Here is a 22935-nt window from a genome sequence, read left to right as displayed (position 1 = left end):
TTACTTAGACATAAAAATAATAGTTTCACTTACTTCTAGACCTACGTTATGCTTCCAAGTAGGAAGAAAGAATATAAAAATGTGAATTCCTCTAAAACTAGTATGTGCTTTCAGTGCAATTATAATTACAACTACCATCTTTTTTCAAACTGGAACAAAATTAGAGTTCACACTGGAGAATTAATGTCCAAGAAGAGCCAAGAGAATTTGTAAAGGAAGGGTGGGAGAAATTACCTTTTCAATATTAATTATTGTTTCACAGCTATGTAACGGAAACAATATGTTACACAGGAATGAAAAAATAAATCAGAGGCATAAACTAGAAAGTCCTAAAACAGATCCAGATTTATCTGAGAAATTTCACAGATGACAAACTGGCATTTCAACCCAGCATGAATATGGTAGTTTATTTGATAAATCATGTTGACATAATTGGCTGCAGGTCTGGGAAAAAATGAAGTTAGATCCTTGCCTCACCTCCCTCCTACACACACACACATACACCTCTCACTACACATACCACATATCATACAAATACACACACCAAAAAAACCCTACCATAAACACACACATACACACCCTCATATATTCGCACCATGCCACACACACACACACATTGCATTTGGATTAAATATCTAAATATAAAAACTAACAGGAAGCTAGAAGAAAATCAGGAGAACAACTCTTAATATTTTAGTGAGACATTGTTAGGTCAGGAGACCTAAAAACTTATAAAGGGAAAAACCAATTTCACTACATAAAAATTTTAAGAGCCTTCATAATCAAAGGGAAAAGACACATAATAACTTGATAAAAACATTTGCAATGCACTTAAAGTCACTTTATTCCTTTAAAGTGCTCCTATAGGGGCGCCTGGTTGGTTCAGTGGGTTAAAGCCTCTGCCTTCGGCTCAGGTCATAATCCCAGGGCCCTGGGATGGAGCCCCACATCGGGCTCTCTGCTCGGCAGGGAGCTTGCTTCCTTTCTCTCTTTGCCTGCCTCTCTGCCTAGTTGTGATCTCTCTCTCTGTGTGTCAAATAAATATATAAAATCGTTATAAATAAATAAATAAAAGAATGATTAGTTGAGGGGCACCTGGCTGGCTCAGTTGGTGGATCATGACACTCTTGATCTTGGGACTGATTTGTTGAAAATAATAAACAGGCAAAAGGATTAAGGTGGCAAAAGGTCATTTTCACAAACCAGACTGGCCCATATTCAAAAGGCCAGCAGCATCCAGTCTGATGATCACAGGCGGAAAGGACATCCTCAGAGAGAGTGGGACTTACCACTACGTTTTGGGAAAACCATCAGGCAGAATATATGAATGTGAAGACTACAATTATCCTTTTATTCAGCAATTTTTTAAATTTCCTTTTATTCAGGAATCCCAATTTTGGAGTCTACTTTATGCTAGTAAAGGCACCAACATATTAGGGATACCTGTGGAAGGATGTTTATTGTGGCACAGTTTATAGTGACAGAAAAAAAACTGGAACAAAGGAACGGCTGTATAAAACATGTAGCTACAGAAAAGTATGATTCAAATCTATCTATGTATGACCTGGAGGGATATCCATATACCCGTGATATTGTGGAAAAGAGCAAGCAGTGTATATAATACTATTTTTTAAAAAAAAATTTAAAAAGAAAAGAAAAAGGCAAAATCCCTTATTGGTTTATATATATAATATATATTATGTACAGATATTATATACACAGGCATACATTCTAAATATAAGTTTATGTATGAATAAACATCCATTACTTTCCAAACATGAGATTTAGGGAGAAACTGAATAAAATAGAAAGAAAGGAAGGAAGAAAAGGAATGGAAACTGATGACTTTCTAAATATTAACTTTTCTCCTTAAATCTGAGCAGTTACGAGTGTCCTTGTGTACTCACAGCACCTCGCAGCCTGCCCCACAGGTCGGTGTGGACCAATTTGAGAAGCACAGTGTGTTACGACATAATATAAAAGTAAGCAGAGGGCACCTCGGGGGCACAGGGAGCTTCGTTTTAAATCCCAAGTCGTGCCTTGCTGCCCTCCCGCCTGGCTGCCCAAAGCTGGGTCTTGTGTTTGTTCCTAAAGCCACAACAGAGCAGTGAAGACAAAATGGATCACCCTTGGGGCAGGGAGGAGCAGATTAGGTATCCAGCAACCTTGCTCTCGAGACGGGAGTGAAGGACCCGTACAAAGAAATATGTCGGGGCACCTGGGTGGCTCAGTCGCTTAAGCGTCCAACTCTTGATTTCTGGCCAGGTCGTGATCTCAGGGTCCTGAGACTGAGCACCTTGTCGGGCTCTGTGCTCAGCGGGGAGTCTGCCCCAGATACTTTTTCTCTCTCTGCCCCTCCCCCAACTCATGCTCTCTCTAAATAAATAAATAAAATCTTAAAAGAAAAGAAAAGAAAGAAATGTATCCAAGTTGAGGCAGAATCAGGGTTTTCAAATGTTTGAAGGGCTGTCCTGTATGGGAGGGGTAATTTAACATATAGCACCTCAGAAATAAGAACGGGGACGGAGAAGTGATAAAGGGGCAGATTTCAGTTCAGTGTAAGCAACATCTGCTAAGATTCTTTGACCCCTACATTTGTCTTTTATGAAACAGAAGAATACCACATACTCTTAACAGGGACGTAGAGGTAGGGTGAGGATCAAAGAGCACAGTGCAAGCCAGTAAAGTATAAGCTGGAAAAACAGTAATCCTCAATTTTGGCCGTGCATCAAAACTACCTGGAGAGGGACGCCCAGGTGGATCAGTCAGTTGAGCATCTGCCTTCAACTCAGGTCATGATTCCAGGGTTCAGGGATTGAGCCCAGCATCAGGCTCCTTGCTTGGTGGGGAGCCTGCCTATTGCTCTGCCTATCACGACCCCTGCTTGTGCGCTCTCACTTGCTCTCTCTCTCTCTGATAAATAAATAAAATCTTAAAAAAAAAAAAAACTGCCTGGAGAATCTGAAAAGTCCTGATGCTTTCTCTGGCTGTATCCAAGCTTGATTCCATCATAACCTCTGGTGGTGGGACTCAGGCACTGGTAAGTTTTAAAGCTCCCCAAGAGATTTCATTGTATAGTTCCATAGAAAATCACTGATCTAAAATAATTACCTGGAATCCAGGTGATTGTGGAAAAATTAGGTTTGCCCTGAGACAGATCTGGGGGCCAATTTAAAAAAAAATGCCCACTGAGGCGCCTGGGTGGCTCAGCCTATTGAGCAGCTGGCTCTTGATTTCAGCTCAGATCATGATCTCGAGGTCCTTCGATTGAGCCCCATGTCAGGCTCTGCACTCAGCAGGGAGTCTGCTCTAGCAATTTCTCTCTCCTTTCTCTTCCTCTGCTCCTCTCTCTCTCTCTAAAATACATAAATAAAGCTTTTAAAAAATGCCCATTAATCAAAGAATTAGAGCTAAATGTTAGAGTTGACTAATTCTGGGGTAACATCTAGACCATGGAGTGAGTCAATAGTAAGTGTAGCAGTGAAGATAATTTAAGTAATATTTGTCTACTCAGAGGTCCATGATAAGTATCTTGGAAGAGGCTAGCTTCATATCTTTTCCCAAAAATGTATTCCCTAGATGCAAGGAGAGAGAAATGCACCTGATGGAGTGACACTTTTGTTTTGTTAGGGAGGTTCTGAAAAAGCATTCAGGACACCTGTGTACCTGCTGTGGGCTGAGTTTACTGTATACAATTTTTATCAAGCATGATTTTTTTCATAGGTCTGTAACTGATGGAATAGACCGGTTCAACAATTTGAGCCTGGAGAGGTATGATTAATAGTAGGCCATGGGCTACTTACTGTTTTTGTCCATTTCTAGCTTGTTCCAGCTACGCCAGCAGTGGTCGGGCTGGTGGCACTGAGCTGGACAGTGTGGCAGTGATGGGGGTGCATGACAAAGATATTACATAGCAGGGGAGAGAAGGTGGAGAAAAGCATACAGAGATAAACCAGATAAATCAATAAACATAGAGCCCTTTACTTTCCCCTCACACCCTCCCCATGGTCCCCTGTTCCAAAAAAATCAAGCTACAAACCCCAAACTGATTGCATAAGTCCAAGATGGGAGCAAAATGATTAAACAGCAGCATCTGCCAAAAAGATGACGAATTCTATATGAATCAGCCAAGTGACTCAGCAGTGAAACAAAACCTTGTCTAGAACATCTGAGCAAGGGGAAAGGTAGTCAGCTCTCCGTGGTATTGGCAGGTTCATGGCTGGGCTCAGAGCAGCGAGAGAGGCAAGGTCCAGAAGGCCAAAGGGCTGGGGAGGAATCTGCAAACAAGGACAGGGCAAGCAGCCACATGCCTGGAGATCACTGGGAGAAGCAACTAGCTGCCTTCAAGTATCAGAAGGACTCGCAGGAGGGAGAGGGATTGGGTTTTCCTGTATGGCTTCGAAGGACAGAACCGGGCTTGGGGCTGCCCTTGCAGGGGCCAGACTCTGAGAACCTAGTGCTATCCAGCTTTTCTAGACAGCTGTTTGCATACAGGTAGCAAGCTCTCAGTCACTGGGGGCATTCAAACAGAGGCAGATGATCACCAGGGGAGAGGGGGAGCATTACTAGTGGTGGTGGGGAATCCACACTGGGGTATGGTGTGATAGCTTTCAAAATGCGCAATTTCCCCCTTTAAAGTTTAATCAGCTGAGCCTTGTTTGCTGAGTAGACAGAGTGATCAAGTTATCATTCACAGGATTATTTTCTTCCAAATCCCCTCTCCCTCTCCTCCCTTCCAAATCAGCTGACTAAGGCAGATCTCCTTGTCTGTCCTCTAAAGTCTGATTTTTACAAATATAATTATCACAGATTTATGCCTCTTGTGCCAGATGCAGGGGGGTATGGGGTGGGCACAGAACAGAAAAGTTACAAGGAGTGCTCAAAAACAGCTCCTGTGACCTCAGTCATTGATATGGTAAGGAGGAGGCAGTTTCCATAGAAAATGTAGCTGTTACTGATAATTAGACTTTTTTCTTTTTAAAGGGAAATAACAGGAAGCCTCAAGAGAGAAATATTGTTCCACATTTTCACTGGAATTTTTTTCCCCCTCTGGGCTGATTTTCTCAACACTTGGCCTTGTCTCAAGTTATGGTTGAATAGGACCTTAGAGATGACACCTACCTTCCCGATTCTTCATTGTCTACTTGGAAGAAACTGAGGCCCAGAGGGCAAAGTGGTTGTCCAAGGTCACCCAGAACTTTAGGGCAGAACTAAGACTGTAGTCAGAAATCCATACACCCAGCTCAAGTGCCCCTACTTCTTCATAGGCCTAGAAGCTCCATTTGTGCTCCCTCCAGGGAAAGGGTGGGGTCCTAGTTGTCCCCGGACCTTGGGCCACTAGGGACTGGGCCTCAAGCTATAGCTCTGGAAGTTGTGGGCAGAAAAACTCAGCCCCTGACCATTACAGATCTCCCCTAAAGCCTTACCTCTCGAGTGGCTTTCAAAGTTCGCCACCCAAACCAGGCTGACCCCCGCCTACCCTTCTCCCCCCATCTGGTGTGAGAACCACCAGCAGGCAACTTGACTTTTCATCTGGAGTGCAAATGTCCTGGGGTTCCAGAGCAGGTGCCTCTGTTTCTTTCCCAAGAAGTAGCTATACCTGAGGGGCATCTGGGTTGGTGCCCTCCCTGCCAGGCTCCCATCTCTCTGGAACCTCACAGACCCATCAAGCTAAATGAGCCCCAATCCCCTTCCCTTGCAAACAGGACCTGCACTAATTTGCAAGGCCAGGTGCAAGATGAAAATTCGGGACCCCTTGCTCAACAACTATGAGGAATTTCAACATTGCAGGGAGAGCCCTCAAGCCAAGTGTGGGGCTGCCGAATCCCACACCGTGAAGCCCACCCGGCTTAAGTGGGCCCCAAGTGGGTGGGAATAATAATTGCTTAAGTTTCAGGAATCAAGGAGCCAGGGGGATGTTGTGGTTCCCTCAATGTATGCTCAGTTCACCCCCCAAAACACATTCCTGTTTCCTCCTGGCCAGCACGTGCACCAAAGGCCCACGGGGGTCACTGTGATGGCTGGCGAAGTGGTATTTCTTTCTCCCTCTGTGTTCTCTGGCACAACACCCTCTCCAGCCCACCCTCAGAAATTCTGATGCTTTTCTATGGAAGTGGAACGAGGCTCACGTTCAATCAGAAAGAACGCGATTTTGTTTTGGAGCATAGTGCACCCCTGGAACCCCGTGGAGGGGTCCCCGAGCTGCGCACCTAAACTGGAGCCCTCCCCTCCTGGGGGCACGGTCCCCCAACTCTGAGCCATGGGAGAGTTGGGGAGCGGCTAGCAGCGAGCGGCGCACCGCAGCACCCCCGCGCGGCCGTTTGCGGTGCAAGAGCCCTGCCGCCCTCTCCCCGACCCGCCCTACGCGCGCCCCACGCACCCCGCCTCTTCGTCCCCTCCAGCGCCGGCTTCCAGAAAGCTCCCGGTGAATTCCACAGCATTCTTTGGGCGTGAGTCATGCAGGTTTGCAGCCAGCCCCAAAAGGGGTGTAGACGAGACAGAGCGCCATAAATACGCGCGCCTCACGGTGCTCACCACGCGGCGTCGCCAGGAGGAGCGCACGGTCGCCAGGCACCGCTGACCGGTGAGATGTCCCCATCTCTCTTACCCGGCTCAGAGCCCCACCGGGACCCGAGCGGGGGGTGGCAACCGGGGGTGGCAACCGAGAAAGGACCGGAAGATCGCTGGTACCACCTGGGCTGTCAGAGCTGCGTTTCGGATGGAGTCGGGGACCCAGGGAAGGGAGGTGGCTCGAGCCCCGTAACCGGGCCGCGGAGCTGGAGGCAGAACTGCTGCGGGATGGCTCTCGGGCCAGGACTCCTGAACTCCCGTGCTCGCTAGCTGCAGCCACAGTTCTGCGGGTTAACTAGGACAGGTGTAATGACCCTCCTTTTGCAAGGATGGGGAAGTGCGGCTTGGAGAGCTAATGCCTATTGCTGGAGGCCAGACCTTCTGTGGCGTTCGCCTTGTCCAGGTACTGGGCTCCTGTGGTGATTGTCAGCTTGCCTGCTTGAGTCCTCTGGTCTGCTCCTAAATTCCGTACTTCTCTCCAAAGGATGATCATAAGTATGTTTTGATTTAAGTACATGTTGCAGCCACTTAAATCGCACTCTTTCTGCTTCCTAATGCCCAGGATACATCAGAGGAAAGTCACAACTGATATCAGATCGCAGACGTCTGCTCTAAATGTCTCATTTTATAGATGACAATCTGAGGTCTGGAGAGGTTTAGGATCCTTTCCTAAGATAAACAGCAGGTAGACTCAGGACTAGAACTGAAACCTTGATCTTCCAGAATTTCTGGACCTAATTTAAAAAAAAAAAAAAAAAGGAAGAAGAAGCTGTTTATTATCCTTATATATATATATATATTTTAAGATTTTATCTATTTACCTGACAGAGATCACAAGTAGGCAGAGAGGCAGGCAGAGAGAGAGAGAAGCAGGCTCTCCACCGAGCAGAGAGCCCAATGCGGGGCTCAATCCCAGGACCCTGAGATCATGACCTGAGCCGAAGGCAGAGGCTTTAACCCACTGAGCCACCCAGGTGCCCCTAGCCCCTATTATTCTTATTTTTAAAAAGAGGTTAGGAATTTAAGAATAAGGACAGATAGAATGAAAGGGTGCTGACTGGAGTCTTCATTATAATAACACTGGGAAATTACATTGTATGTAATTTCGGTGGCAACCGGGGGTGACATTGTATGACTCCAATGCCCAACCTTGTGGGAGGGCAAAATAGAGGCCACCAGAAAATGCACCATTCTGCAACCCCAAAGGTGTGCTTTTAAAGAACTATTTGAAGATAATGGGTGTAAGGGATCGGATTGCACAGAAATGCATAGAAAATCGAAGGAGATCTACAACAGTGCTAGTAGTTGTCTCTGGATGGCATGAATTACCAGTGCCTTGTTTTTCTTTTGCGTTTGGTTCCTACATTTGGGGAGGCAGTGGGATGGAGCTTGGGTCTTGGGCATTAAAAACCGTGCAGCATGCTAGCCGCATGTGTGACTCTTTGGCTTAGGTCTCTGCGTCCTTCCCATGGCTCAGTCTGCTGCGGGTGAAGCCTCCTGGGGGTGGGGGTGGACTGCATAGTGGTGGTGGGTGGGGAGAGGAGGACCTTGGTAGGGCATCGGTAGCTGGGTGCCCAGGCCGAGAGGAGAGGAGAGTTCTAGTGTTGCCCTTGGATGGGCAGTATCAATATCATGTTAAGAGTCAGAGCCAGCATTGTCACAAGATCCCCCTCCCCCACCGTCCCAGGTGATGCCTAGGTACTCTAAGGGAGCTGAGCCTTGCACCAGAGCAAAGCCACACTGGGAGGGGTCACAGGTTCCTCTGCCCTTCTCCAAACATGCCACCTCCTCCCACTTCCCCGAAGGATAGTGCCAATGCCCACAACAGGTCCTAGGTCAGATTTCGAAACAGCCAGAATTTACTGTGATTATCTAAGACCCCTGTGTTTGCAGAAGGCAGTCACATCTCAGAGGTCCACATGGGGGACATTGTACAGATGAAGACACTGAGGTCACATTTAAGTGACCTGGTGTCCAGGAAAGGACACTGGACTAGAGGTTGGAGGTGCTGGGTCCTCATCCTTGGATTCCCAGCCTGCTGCAGGCCTTCGGGAGCCCCATGCTGTCTCTGGGTTTAGCTTTTCCTCAGAGGCCAAGGATTGGGGCAAGAGACTGATTTTTCTCCGCTCGGGACCCAGAGGTGCCCCATGGAGCCCAGGCTCCTGGTGGGAGATTGTACTGGCTGTTGGGTTTCTGGACTTATCCATCAGTGCTCTTGCCCCACCTCCCTTTTCTTTAGGGCCCAACGCCATGTCTCCCGGTCTAGGCCTATTTCAGAGGCTCTTGTATGAATTTCTGAGAAGTATCCAGGGGCCTCTCGGGGAGAGGTGGGTGTTCTTGCTGGCTTTCTCTCTTGGGCGTCACAAAAGCTCTGTGTCTCTCTGAGGCGTTTTCAGGCCTCAGTGAGCAGCTAGGGCAGAGCCCTTGAGCCCTGGGCCTTCTGGCAGGCCTGAAATAGCACCCCGACTCAGCCACCCACCCTGTCTTTGGGGAAGGCAGTGACCCACTCTCTTCTCCCATGCTGTGCCTTTGCTGTGTGGCTGGTTTGGGCTGCTTTATTAACTATTTTCCAGGAGAGGCTTCCTTTATTCATGTGCTACCAAGGGTTTCTATGGGCCTGCTGAGCCGAGGGCAGTTTTTCCGATGTTCACAATTTCAGGAAGGGGGGACCCGACCTCTCTGTTCTGTTAGGGGATATGAGGGAGTTCAGATAAGCATTGTGGTGGAGGGGGCTGCTGGGGTGAGGGGTTCTGTTTGGTGTAACAATTCCAGCTTCTGGGAAAGGGTCCATTGTGTAACACTGGGCTGTCCTGGGCTCCCAGCAGTCAGCTGAGTGGTGGGGGGGGGCACCTTGGCAAGACACCCTACTGTGGGCTTAAAGGGGACAGCCATGGGAAAGGGACCTGGTGACAAAGGGGCCCATCCATCCAGAGGGAACTTCTCCTGGGGAGGCCCGCCCTTTAGCCCTTTGACTCTGCCCCCCACTCTCTGAAGACAATTGTCCCCTGCTCTGCTACATTCACACCCCAAATCTATGCAGGGATCTAGATCTTAGGTCTCCTGCCAGGGGTGGCAAGTGGCATTTATCTCACTGCCTTCGAGTCTTGAAAGGCCATTTGGGGGGCATCTGCGTGGCTCAGTGGGGTTAAATGTCTGCCTTTGACTCAGGTCATGATCCCATGGTCCTGGGATCGAGTCCCACATCAGGATTCCTGCTTGGCTGGAAGCCTGTTTCTCCCTCTGCCTGCTGCTCCCCCTACTTGTGCTCTCTGGCTTTCTGTCAAATAAATAAAGTCATTTTTTTTTTTTTAAAGGACGTTTTGGGAGGTGTTGAGGTTTGGTGGATAAAAAGGGGATTTTTCTTTTGTGACAGATTGGGGACACCTGCTGTGGGCCTGATTAGTGACTACACACAGCAGGGGCTTCCAAGAAAGTCCCCACATTAGGGCTGGGGAAGGAGAGGGGCAGAGCCTAGAGAGGTGTTTTGAGTGTTTATTTGATAGGAGCAGGTATCAGATAGATGTCCTTTCTGGATGCAGAAAACACATGCTCAGACTTAGTCAGCGATTTCTGGGGGAAGAGGAGGAGGAGGAAGAGGAGGGCTGGACCTGAGCCCAGGCTCTGACTCCAGAGTTCTCGTTTCTTCTGTATTAGGCTGCTTCTCCTGTGGTTCCCCTCTGTACCCCCAGCCTCCGCTTTCTTTTGAAGGGGTCCCGTGGCAAGTCCGATCTTTTCTCCCAATTTCCTTGGGATTAAAAACAAGGTAATGCCAGCTGAGGGGCTGGCTGAGGGCAGGCCTCCGAGGGGCTCCGGGGAAGCTGCTGGAGGCTGCAGGCCAGCCGGAAACCAGCAGGCTGGCTAGCTGTTACCATGACAGTCTCCTGTTCTCTACAAACAGAGGCCTGCTGGGATTCCAGAATTGGAGAGGGAGGCACGATGAAGACTCTCCTGCTGCTGGTGGGGCTGCTGCTGACCTGGGAGAATGGACGGGTTCTGGGAGACCAGATGGTCTCGGACTCTGAGCTCCAAGGTAAGTGGAACAGGTGTGTCCCCTCCCAGGCCATTTCCTCTCTGCCAGGGCCCGAAGCAGTAGAGACCCATCTGCTTTGCTCAGGCGGGTCCCTCTCGGGGCCTCCTTCCTGCAGCTACCTGGTCTAGGTTCTTGGCGGTCAGGTGGGCTTCTAGGCATTTTTCAGGTGTATCCCCAGTGCTTTCTGGCAGCTGCGTCCCTTTTCACCAGTCTGCTTGTCCCAGGGCCCACACCTCCTTTGGGAAGCTTGGCTCATTTGAGCCTTCGTTGAGTTTCCAGTTTTGCGTCCCCATGGCACCTACTATGTGTCTCCTCCACCTTTCCACCTAGAAACCCAGTGGTCCGTATCCAGAAAAGGGGAAACGTCCTTCTGCAGAGCCCAGCTTTGGGGTGCACTCCTCTGCAGGCCTTTCCTGAAACCCCTCCTCCCTGCACTCTCCTCCCCACCCCGGTCCTACAAGCTGACTAGTTCCTAGGGATCTTGTTAAAAACTCGGGCTTGGAGATCAGACTCGGGTATGTGTGTGGCCCTGTAACCACACCCCCCCCCCCACCTGTATTAACCGGGGACAAGGATCTGATCTCCTTGTGCTGTTTTGTCCTGGGGCTGCAGTGGGGATGATATAGGCAGCACAGAGAGCGTTTACAGAAAAGGCATAAGCCCTGGCGGGCTCAGTGCCTGGCGTAGGACAGCCACTAGAGGAGCCTTAGCTGTTTCACCTTCACTACCTCCGTGAAACTGTCTCCTTGCATTTGCCCCAGGGCGTTGTGTCCTGATCACAGCTTCCTTGTGGAATGGTGCCATTAATTCATCTTTGTGTCCCTTATCACATGGAGCCGTGGGAGAAGGAAGTTCAGATGTTTGGTAAAACGGAGTCCCCGAAACGCTTGTATCCAATCTAAGATTTTACATTTTGATGTTTCAGTGGTTATCCTTCCAGAATATTTTTTTAAAATATTTTACTTCAACTCAATTTAAGCTGCATCTAGTGTATTATGAGCTTCAGGGGTAGAGATCCGTGGTTCATCTGTTGCATCAGTCCATCCCATGCCCTCTTTAATACCCGTCACCCTGTTACCCCAGCCCCCGCCCACCTCCCCTCCAGCATCCCACAGTTCCTTTTCTGCGATCAAGAATCTCTCATGGTTTGTCTCCCTCTCTGATTTCCTCTTGTTTCAGTTTTCCTTTCCTTCCCCTATGCTCCTGTTTTGTTTCCCAGGACTTTTTTCCCTTGAAAATGTTCTCCTGCAGCTGGGCAGGCTCGTTCTCCAGAGCGACTGCTTTAGTCCCTACTTGGGGACTGGGTCCACAATCAGCCCCGTGATCTCCTCCCCTACCCCAGTCAGGGCAAAGCTGGGGTCCAAAGGCCACCCATTTGGGGGTGGGTGCTCCCAGCCTGGAGAGCCCCTGGACTGAATTGGCCTTCCTGACCATTCCAGCTGGTTCTAGGGTGGTATCCCCAGCCCCATCTCTGCCTCTCTCCTCATTCTCCCTGCCTGCCCTTCTCTTGCAGAAATGTCCACCGAGGGGAGTAAGTACATTAATCGGGAAATTAAAAATGCTCTCAAGGGGGTGAAGCAGATAAAGACACTAATAGAACAAACAAACGAGGAGCGCAAATCCCTGCTCACCAACTTGGAAGAAGCCAAGAAGAAGAAAGAGGTAAGGAGGAGCCAGCGGACCAGACCGCACCCTCTCTGGAGGGGAGGGGTCATCGCCCCTGGGCTGCCCTGCTGGGTTGCCCTGGTGACCCTAGGCCCTCTCAAGCTAGTGTCAGCTGTTGCTGGGGCTGTAGTTAAGAAAGAGGGAAGGTTTCTTTGCTTTTGAGAGCTTCAAGGGGTTGGATCTTCGATCTGGTTTCTTACCAGCTTGGCCCCAGGGCCTGATGAGGACTGATTCACTTCAGTAGATTTTTCTAAACCCTGACTATGCAAGCTCCAAGGTAGGCTTTGGGTCGGAACTGCCCTGGGTCAGGAGGAGGGTGGCGTCCCACCTTCAGAAGCTTATCTAGTAGGGCAATAACTTTGGGGTGAAGGCAGGTACACACTGCAGTGCCCCATGGGTTTCTAGAGTTCTGACTCCCTAATAAAGAGACTTCTAAGTCAGATAGTGAAAATAGCGGGTCTAACCTGTGCTTAGTGATTCAACAAAACTAAAACACCATATTGGAGTAAACGACTAACTTTAAAAATCAGCAATCTCCTTAAGGGTATCCTAAAAACCTACTCCCATTGCCTCCCTACCCCTAATGATGGAGAGGCTAAGATGGGTCACCTGCCACCTTCCTGACCCATAATGCATACACATAAGTGCTGTTTGTTTGTTTGTTTTTAAATTTAATTTAATCATTTTTCAGTGTTCCAAAATTCATTGTTTATGCACCACACCCAGTAAAGTGTTTTAAAGGCTCTGAGAAGTTCTGTAGTAAAGAAGGTTGTGGAACTTCATTTAACCCTGTGTTTTCCAAACCAAATTGAGCAGGGAATCTTTTTTTCTCCCCATGATAGTTTTTTTTTTTTTTTTTTTTTTTTTTAAAGATTTCATTTATTTATTTGAGCTGGAGCGTGCGCGCATGCACACGTGTGAGAAAGAGAGAGAGAGAGAGAAAGAATGCATATGGTGAGGGGGCAGAAGGAGAGGGAGAAGCAGATTCCCTGCTGAGCAGGAAGTTCAATGTGGGGCTGGATCCCAGGAACCTGGCATCATGACCTGAGCCTGAAGGCAGGAGCTTAACCAACTGAGCCACCAGGTGCCCCTCTCCCCATGATAGCTTTCAGCACAATTCCCTGGAGGCCACTTAGGGAAATGCTGGCTTGGATCCTGCTCTTTCTTTTGACACAATGCCCTTCCTTGGCATCAGTGTTTTTCTTCACCATTCTGGGAGAATCCTCAAGGAGCTCCTAGAAAAGTGTCAGGCAAATCCTCTTCTTGAGTTTTTGGGGTTATCATCAGTTTAGTATTCTTCAATCCAGGTTTTGTGAGAAAGCACAGCAAGTTTAGGGCAAGACTCCATGACGTCTTGGTTCCTGAATCTGTGAATGCGAAAGAGAGGAAGTGGGCAGCGAGGTTGATGCTTGCTTGTGGGTTGGCTGGGTGGGAGGCATGGCGGCCTTCCCAGCAGGAGCAGGGCACCTGGAACAGGAGAGCGATCTCACAGAGCTCAAGGTCCTCCTGGTCAGCTCTTCCCATACCTTTGCTTTGGGGTGTGGATGGTCTACTGAATTCTTCTTCGAAAGGTTAACACACTCATTTGTTGTGATTTTAATATACAAAAGTGGAAGGGGATAAGTTTTCCGTAACCCTTTTACCTATGGACAATTCACTGTTAACATTTGATCTGTTTCTTGCTCCTTTGTTTTCTGTTAAACTCTTCTGATAGTCACTATATTCAAAATCACACCTTGTTAACATGAAAAATGCTCGTTATACTATTTAAAAGTTAACAATGTACCCCTCAAAAAGCGTTTCTCTGGCCTCTGTGTAAACCAATGATTTGCTTGACTTTCTATTTTTTTTAAGGATTTTATTTATTTGACAGACAGAGATCACAAGTAGGTAGAGAGGCAGACAGAGAGAGGGTGGGGGGGAAGCAGGCTCCCTGCTGAGCAGAGAGCCCGATGCGGGGCTCAATCCCAGGACCCTGAGATCATGACCTAAACCGAAGGCAGAGGCTTTAACCCACGGAGCCATGGTGCGCCTTGACCTTCTATTTTTAAGCATTTGGGTTGATTTGAGTATTTCCCCCCCATCTATCTGCACCATTAAAGAAGAGCGTATCAGAAATCTTCAGATTTCCCCTTTATGGCAGGAATTCTTTGGGGCGGAGTCTTACAGAATTACCTGGCCAAATGCCATGGATGTGCTAGAGAGTTTTGGTAACTGTTGTGACTTCGATTTTTGATGGCGTGCCAGGGACTGGGGCTGAAATAGACAAATAAGATTCCAAGCACCTCTGGAAGCTTCGGAAGACAACATTTAAACACCAGAAGTTGAGGTTAGAAAGTAGGGTATAAAAGAGAAGTCAATCCTGGGATCAAGACTAAATGCAGCCCGTCAGAGGAAAAGGATATCCACGTGGGTTCTAGTGGACGGGGAAGACCAGGAAAAAGAGCCGGGTCTCGAAGTTGAGAAGGTGCTTAAAGTGGGGTGGGGAGGGAATTCCAGGCAAACGGGGGAACGCAGGAGCCAGCGGAGGAAATAGGCACGTGGTGTGGCCAGCCCTGGGAAGGCCTGCCTCAGAGGGTGGAGGGCCCGGCATCGTGCCCACCTGGAGAGCGTGAAGCCTGTGGTTTCCACGTGGCTAACCTGGCCTCGTGTCCTCCCGCAGGATGCCCTGAATGACACCAAGGATTCAGAAACGAAGCTGAAGGCGTCGCAGGGGGTGTGCAATGACACCATGATGGCCCTCTGGGAGGAGTGTAAGCCCTGCCTGAAACAGACCTGTATGAAGTTCTACGCCCGCGTCTGCAGAAGCAGCACGGGGCTGGTTAGCCACCAGGTGAAAGGGGTCGGGCTGCTGAGCGCTGCCAGGCTCTGAGCGGTGGAGGCAGGAATGGAGGGAAATATGCTTCTTCTCTGGTCCTTCCCCCGACCCCCCCAACCCCGTTCCAACCCATGGGGCAGTTCTCCCACACCAGCTTTGTGTGCCTACAAATCAGCTCAGTTCTGACACTCTCTCCCTGAAGATGGAGATTTCTTGGGTTAAGGGCTCAGGCCCACAAGCCTGTCCTCCCCACCCCACCCCCGCCCCAACTTTAGGTACCCATCACAAGTCTGGCTTGTCACCTGTGCTTCTGGCCTTGGCTATAGATTGGAGGTACCTACAACCCCCTTCTCATGGTCATTGAATTTGCTGGGGCAGCTCACAACTCAGAGACACATTTGACTTACTGGGTTATTGGTTTATTATATAAGGATATAACTCCGAAAAGCCAAAGGGAGGCAATGCATAGCTCAAAGTATGGGCGAGGGGTGGGGAACTTTCCATGCCCTCTGAGAGGGTGCTACTCGCCTCCATCTTCACGTGTTCAGCCACCGAGAAGCTCCTCAAGCCCGTCCTTGTGTGATTTTAAGGAGTCTTCCTCCCACGGGCATGATTGATTAAATCATTGGCCGTTGCTGATGGATTCAACTTCCAGCCCCTCTCCCCTCCCCAGAAATCAGGAGATGAGAATAAAATTCCATCATTCCAATCTCGGTGGGTTCTGCTCGTGACCAGCCTCCATCCTCAGGTGCTTTCCAAAAGCCACCTCATTAACATAGCTTTATTATTTTTTAAATTTATTATTAGCATGTAAGTTTATTACTCTCCTCACAGGAAATTCTAAGGGCTTTAGGAAGCAGATAAAGATCGAATAGACACTTCTTTCTATAAATCACAGTATCACGGCTTCATTTCACCTGCCAGATGCAACCGATTTGTCCCGGCTGCCCTGAGGCCTGGAGTGCCACAATCAGTTGGCAACATTTGCTCTCAGTGTGCAAATGTGAAGTCACCCAAAGCACCTGTGCCGTCTCTTAGAAGATTCTCATCCAGAAATGATTAGCTGGATGACGTAACAAATGACATCGTGGAGTGGCACATCCCTGGGTCCACTTAGGCAAAAGGAATTAGGAATTTGGCCCTTGGCTGAGTCAGGATGTGGGGAATCCTTGGGGACCAGAAAGGAGACTATCTTGGGTAACGGGGGTTTGTGCATCTCTCCGCCTCCGACGTCTTCTCAAACTCTTCCCCATTGGGTGGGTAGCATGAAAGGGGATTGGCCTGACAGTTGGGGGGCCAGGGAGCCAGTCCCAGCAGGGGCTTTAGTCACGTGCTATGTGACGGAGGTGACGGAGGGGCAACAAGGGGACGCAGGAGGAGGCTGGGACTTCACTGAGCTTCTCTTAACTCCCCCATTCTGCCTCTCACAGGTTGAGGAGTTCCTGAACCAGAGTTCTCCCTTCTACTTCTGGATTAATGGCGACCGCATCGACTCCCTGCTGGAGAGCGACCGGCAGCAGACCCATGCCCTGGACGTCATGCAGGACAGTTTCGACCGGGCATCCAGCATCATGGATGAGCTGTTCCAGGACAGATTCTTCACCCGTGAGCCCCAGGACCCTTTCCACTTCTCACCCTTCAGCTCATTCCAGCGGAGGCCTTTTTTCTTCAATATCAAGCCCCGCTTTGCCCGGAACATAATGCCTTTCCCTGGCTACCAGCCCTTGAATTTCCACGACATGTTTCAGCCCTTCTTCGACATGATACACCAGGCTCAGCAGGCCATGGATGTTAACCTGCACAGACTGCCCCACTTTCCAATGGAATTCACAGAAGGTTAGAAAGCCATCATCTCCTTCATTCTTCATGAGAAGGGATGGGAACAGGCAGGTTATTGAGAAACCCATTAGATTCTAAGAACTACGCCTGGGGCTTGGCGTGTGTCATCTGTTTTCCCCAACAGCCCCACGAAGGTGGTGTTATATCCATTTATGGAGGAGAAAAGTATGACAGGAGAAGGAGTGTGTCCAAGTATTCATAGCTGATAAAGGGGGACCTGTTCAAATTTAGCCCTGCCGGACTTGGAATCTGCGTTCTTTCAAGTTGACCGTGCCCCTTTCGGCCACTGGGGGGCGTGACGTGGATGACTCCTTTCTAGAAAACCAGACCCTTTGTCTTGGGAAGCCAGGTGCCTTTATGTGGATGCTATGCAAGCAGTGGTGACAAATTATATAATCTGTCCATGCTATAGTTTAGAAAGCTGTTTCTTGCTATCGCCTTGGGGCCTGGTACAGAATGGGCATGCATGAATATTTTTTGAATGAATGAGGTCTACTGTGGACGTGAAAAGTCCGTACTTTCAGAGGTGATTTCCTTCGTTGAACTAGTAGACATAGTTAGCCAATACCACCTCCTGAATGCTACCGTTTAGTACCCAGTTTGGCTTGAATTGGTTTGGAGATACAGGAGGACACCGAATTGAACAGCTGTGTATCCATAATGGAGGGGAGGGGCATTGTATTATAAGGTGGCTCTAAGAGGATCCCACTCCCTCCTTCAAGAGGCTTGCTGACCCTAGGGGAGAGCCGAGCCAGATAGAATGCAGAGCAGAGCAGGTTCTGATGCCAAAGAGAACAGAGGCAGGAAGGGCTTATTGGATGCAGATGGTGGGAGGCAAGGCCACACCCAGCTGAGGGAGCCCCAGGAGCTCCCTCCCCTGTCCCTCCACAGGGAGCCCTGATCAGAGAGGATGGAGTCTGCAGGCAGACAACTCATTCCCAACCTGCTCTGTCCACAGAAACATCTCAAAGAGGCAAACAGTAGTGTGGAAGGGGTCAAAGAGGAGGCCCATCACTATATCACTCTGTGTGGTCCCTTAGCATGACGCTCTCTTCCCTCATGTGTCTCCAGAAGACAACCAGGACGGCGCCGTGTGCAAGGAGATCCGTCACAACTCCACAGGGTGCCTGAAGATGAAGGACCAGTGTGAAAAGTGCCAGGAGATCTTGTCTGTGGGTGAGTCGAGGAGCCTTGGATCACTTTATGGGGTCAGACACATAGGGCTTGAAATTCCATCTCTGCTGCCTTCTAGCTGTGGCACTGGGGGAGGTCTGTGGCCTTGCTCCACGTGCGCCCCCATCTGTAGACAAGGGCTAAGAGGTAAGGTTGTCCCTGAAGTTGAGAGATACCTATTTTTTTCCCCCAGTTACTCTCTTCCCCAGGGCCATGCTGGATAGATGTCCCCACTTTTAGATAATATGTATTCTGTCTAGCAAACTCTTACCATGTTGATACTGTTGTAAACACTTTGCAAACATTAGTCATTTCCTCAGAATGGCCCCAAGTTGGGTACAGTGCCTTTCCCTATCTTACCAAGGTAAAAAAGCTCATAGTCACAGGAAGCTTGAGTCACTTCCCAAGATGATAGGACACCCATATGTTGGAGAGCTGGGTGTTTGGGATGTGTTCTTAACCAATGTGTTCTTAGTGTTCTGTCCCCAGCACACGTGGGTCACTGGTTGTGGTACATTCGCTTCCCAGCAAAATACACTTTGGTTGGTCAGTCCCCAAAACAAAGGAAATAGAGTTGACCCTTGAACCAGGAGGGGGTGAGGGGAGGCGGTATCAACACGTATTTCATATGTAATGTGTACCATATACTGTATTCTTAGAGTAAGCTAGAGAAAAATGTTACAAGGAAATGATACAGAAGAGGCGGCTATGTTCACAGTACTACACTGTAAAGGACCGCAGACACGGTTCAAACTGTGTTACTCGAGGGTCAACCACACTTCCCTTCAGCAGCTCCCCTCAGCTTTATCAGATCTGTTCCCTGGCTCATTTTTTCTTACTTCCAGTGACAGCTGTAGAAGCATCTGGAATGGTTCTCGGCACACAGCCTTCTCTGCTCAGAAAGAGTTAATTGTTTTCCTTGGGTGTAGCCGATTGCTCCTGTGGCTTTGCTCTTACTTAATATGTTTGGGTTTGCTGGGCCAAGGCTTCGGAGTCCAGTTAAATATGTCCAGCCCCACTCCTGTAAGTTTCAAAGGCACCGGGAAAGCAAGCCAAGTGCAGGGAGAGGTGGATGTCTGAAGCGGACAGGAATCCTCAACCCAGGCTCCCTGGCTTTGCCCGTCAGCTATCACAGAGGTCAGCTATCACAGAGGAGCGTCAAGGGCGCAGTTCCTCACCGCCAGAAAGTTTATGCAGGGCCAGAAGGAGAGAGCATGGGTGCCCGGGCTCACACCGGTGCCCTGAGCACGGATCTTAACGGTCCCCAATCACAGCTCACCCACACTGCCTGCCCTTCTACCCCAACAGAGAGTGACCACCTCTCCTTTGAGGCACCGGCCAGCAAACGAGCACGCACTGCCTGACCGCTCTAGACCAGGGTTTCTCAACTTCGGCACTACTGACGTTTTGGACATTTTGGACTGGCTTCTTTGTTTGTTTGTTTGTTTTTTAAGATTTTATTTGTTTATTTGAGAGAGAAAGAGAGAGAGAGAGTGTGTGTGTGTGTGTGTGCACGCGTGCGCGTACCAGCAGGGGGAAGGACAGAGGGAGAGGGAGAAACAGAGAAATAGGCTCCCCCCACAACCTCCCCACTTCCCCCACCCCTGACAGGGGGCTCCATCCCTAGACCCCAGGCTCATGACCTGAGCTGAAGGCAGATGTTTAACCGAAGGAGCCCCCCAGGCGCCCCCCGGAATGGATAACTTTTGTCGGGAGAGGCTGTCCTCTGCTCTGCGGGATATTTAGCAGCTCCCTTGGTCTCTATCCGATAGGCACTGGTACCCACCCCCAATGGCAGGTGTGACAGCCAAAACTATTTTCAGACCTTGCTAAATATCCCCCTGGGGGCAGCAGAGCCCATGGTTGAGATCTACTGCTCTAGACAGAGTCTCAGTTCTCAGTGACTTTTTTCAATTTCTAATTTTCCCCTGGTGAAAGAGTTAAGATTATTCATTATATTATCTTTCCAACCTGGCTTTTATTTCCTGCCCTACCTACCATTTTTAAGATTTTAGTAGAAATGATTATATCTACTTATAATCACTTATGGGGACCCTTTACAGTAAATGCAGCATGCAAAGGTCTGTCTTCTCTTGACTTGCTCAGGTTTGATGTACCATCCTTGGGATAGTTTTGAAACAAACCAGAGAAAGAAAATCAGTAGTTTTTAAAGACACAGTGGATAGTTGCCCGCTCTTATCAATTATACAAACTGCAGTGAGCATTCCAGGGGACTGTGTCTTCCCTGCTCCCCCGATGAGCGAGGTGACCAGCTCTGGTGAGCAGATGGGCCAGGTGGGCCCCCGAGTCAGCAAACTACTCTGCTCTGTACCCCAAGGATCCTGGCCAGTTCTTGTTTGTCATGGACTCTTGGCACTAGATTTCTAGCTCTGAAGATATGCTCGAAAGACAGGCTTGGAGAATTTTACCAGAGCCACAGACTCAGAGGAGGAAGAGCCCAAGTTTAGAAGTTAAAGCCTTGGATTCCATCCTGGCCCCATAAATCCTTCTGTGTCTTTTAGCAAGTAATTTACTTTTGTGGGTCTTGATTTCATCACTCCTAACACTTGAGGTTGAAAGAGCTGTGATTCTTGGAGATAGTGGGTATCCATAACGCTCCTGTAATGTCTGGTACTTAGGAGCTGTAAGTAACACTCCCTCTCTCTGGAAATGATGCAGCGGGGGACTAGCACAGCAAGAGCTGCTCGGGGTCCGAGCCACATAGACTGAGATCAGTGCTTCTCAAGGTTTGGTGAGTGCCCTTTGTCACCGTCTTTAAGGAGGGCACTAAGGACCCTGTTTAGTTCAAGTGACATTATTTTCCAGAGCAAGACTTTGTCGATGAAGGAAGCAGCATGTTGACTGACATTCTGGGGCGAGCTCTGAATTTTGTTACCGAGTGACTGCACACCTTGTATGGCTGGGCGTTTAGAGCCGCTGTGCTTTAGGTCCTGGCTCCATGAACTGACTTCCAGTTGTATTTTTATCCCTTTTGAGGATTCCCTTCACATTTCCGCCTTTTTAAAATTTCTTTTCCTCCATCTCCGGGCAGACTGTTCGTCCAACAACCCCGCTCAGGTCCAGCTGCGACAGGAACTGAATAATTCCCTCCAGATTGCCGAGAAGTTCACCAAGCTGTACGACGAGCTGCTGCAGTCCTACCAGGAGAAGATGTTCAACACGTCCTCCCTGCTGAAGCAGCTGGACGAGCAGTTTAGCTGGGTGTCCCAGCTGGCGAATCTCACTCAGACCGAGGACCCGTTCTATCTCCAGGTCACGACAGTGAGTCCCATCCTGGCCACACACTGAAGATCGGGGCGGGGATGGGGGGGGACAGGTATGTCTGGCGGTGATGTGAGCCTCCCCAGGGAGCAAAATAGGATGGAGATGTTAAAGGGGGCACTTGCGCTTTGGATCGAGCATTTGTCATGTGTCAGGAAACATACAACTTTGAAGCACATGAACGCATGGAAGCCTCATGAGGGGCGAGGGGCACAGGGAGAGGGAGAAAGAAAATCTCAAGCAGGCCCCATGCCCAGTGTGGAGCCAAAGGTGGGGCTGGATCTCACAACCCTGAGATCAGACCTGAGCCAAAATCAAGAGTCAGACGCTTAACCGACTGAGCCACCCGGGTGCCTCCCTCCCCCATTGTGACCCCATTGATAGTTGAGGAAAGTGAGAGATGCAACAGCTTGCCCCAGGTTTAATAACTGTTGGGTGACCCACTTGGGCACTTGAACCTATCCGCCTGGCTGAAAAGCCTGTGCTCTACCCACAAAGCTCCCTCGCTGCCCTACACTCTAGCTTGGCCTATGAATTGGTGCGTTATTCTTTACCAGTGATAGAAAGCCTCTCTCTAGCGCTGAGAACCCTTTTTTGTTGTTTTTCTTTCCCTGATTTCTTTTCTGCTGCTGGCCCAGCGAGGAGCTGCCCAAAGAAAACATGGTAGCTTAGAAACCATTTTTCCCATGCGGGGGTGAGGGGTCACCCCATGGGCTGGTCATTTGCAAGTACGACCGAGGCCTACAAACAAATGAATTTGGGCCTTTCTGCTCATTGAATTGAACGGCTGTCAAACTTAGTAAAAAGCGGAGGGGTCACGTGTCCGAATGTCTTTCGTTGCAAAAGGAGTCTATTTTGACCAATATTTCGGTCCTTCTCTTACCCTTTTTCCTCCTAGGTGAGTTCCCAGACTTCTGACTCCAGTGCTCCCTCTGGCGTCACTAAGGTGGTTGTGAAGCTCTTCGATTCCGACCCCATCACCGTGATCCTCCCAGAAGACCTCTCCAGGAACAATCCTAAATTTATGGAGACTGTGGCAGAGAAAGCCCTTCAGGAATACCGCCAGAAGAGCCGGTGAGTACGCAGGCCTCACTGTGCTCCTTCCGGGCCCAGCAGGTCCCCGGGAGCCAGAAAAAAGGCCTCGGGTCCAGCCTGGGAATGATTGCTCCTGCAGGCAGGGACCAGGCAGGAAGCCAGAAAAATCTCTGGAAATGTTAATTTTCCTGTGGAGGATGTTCTTTCTTTTTTGAGAAGCATTTATCTGTGAGTGTCCAGCCTTCACCTTCCATTCTCCTTTGTTTTGTTTTCAGGGAGGAATGAGATGGGAACACTGCCTCTCCACATGGCGGGTGTCTGAGTTCCGTCGCCCCCAAGATGAGCGATAGGCCCCTAGAGAGAGCTCTGCATGTCACCGAGTGACCGGGCCTTGCCTTGAGGCCCTCCTGTCCCCTCACCCCGCCTGTCCTCCCTCTGGACTCTGCATTGTAACACCGTGTTCGCTGATCATGGGAAGAACTCCTGTGTGCCACTAACTCAATAAAACCACCAGTAATCTGAA

The 22935-nt window shown here is 49.3% G+C and overlaps 1 protein-coding gene and 1 long non-coding RNA gene across 3 annotated transcripts in view; one reads left to right on the top strand and one right to left on the bottom strand.

Moving 5' to 3' along the window:
• Positions 1–6467, bottom strand: part of LOC131833338 (uncharacterized) — an 11742-nt gene extending 5275 nt beyond the window's left edge. The window contains exons 1-2 of the long non-coding RNA XR_009354401.1: positions 6380–6467; positions 3804–3866 (exon numbers count right to left, since the gene is read on the bottom strand). This is a non-coding gene — a long non-coding RNA (uncharacterized LOC131833338). The remainder of the gene's footprint in view (positions 1–3803; positions 3867–6379) is intronic.
• On the top strand, positions 6426–22935 carry CLU (clusterin). Of its 2 annotated transcripts, none has more exons than XM_059176464.1 (9): positions 6426–6583; positions 10469–10600; positions 12114–12262; positions 14928–15098; positions 16514–16919; positions 17994–18098; positions 21148–21377; positions 22276–22451; positions 22688–22935. In XM_059176464.1, exons 2-9 carry the CDS (start codon positions 10507–10509, stop codon positions 22695–22697), a joined length of 1341 nt encoding a protein of 446 aa, XP_059032447.1. In that variant the 5' UTR covers positions 6426–6583; positions 10469–10506; the 3' UTR covers positions 22698–22935. The 2 variants fall into 2 exon arrangements, with proteins under 2 accessions (XP_059032447.1, XP_059032457.1); XM_059176474.1 differs by lacking the exon at positions 6426–6583 and adding an exon at positions 10310–10333.

Source organism: Mustela lutreola, chromosome 1 (genome assembly GCF_030435805.1).
Source record: "Mustela lutreola isolate mMusLut2 chromosome 1, mMusLut2.pri, whole genome shotgun sequence".
Classification (NCBI taxonomy): Eukaryota; Metazoa; Chordata; class Mammalia; order Carnivora; family Mustelidae; genus Mustela; species Mustela lutreola.
Note: the sequence above shows the minus strand (reverse complement) of the source record. Positions and strands in the feature narration are given on the sequence as shown.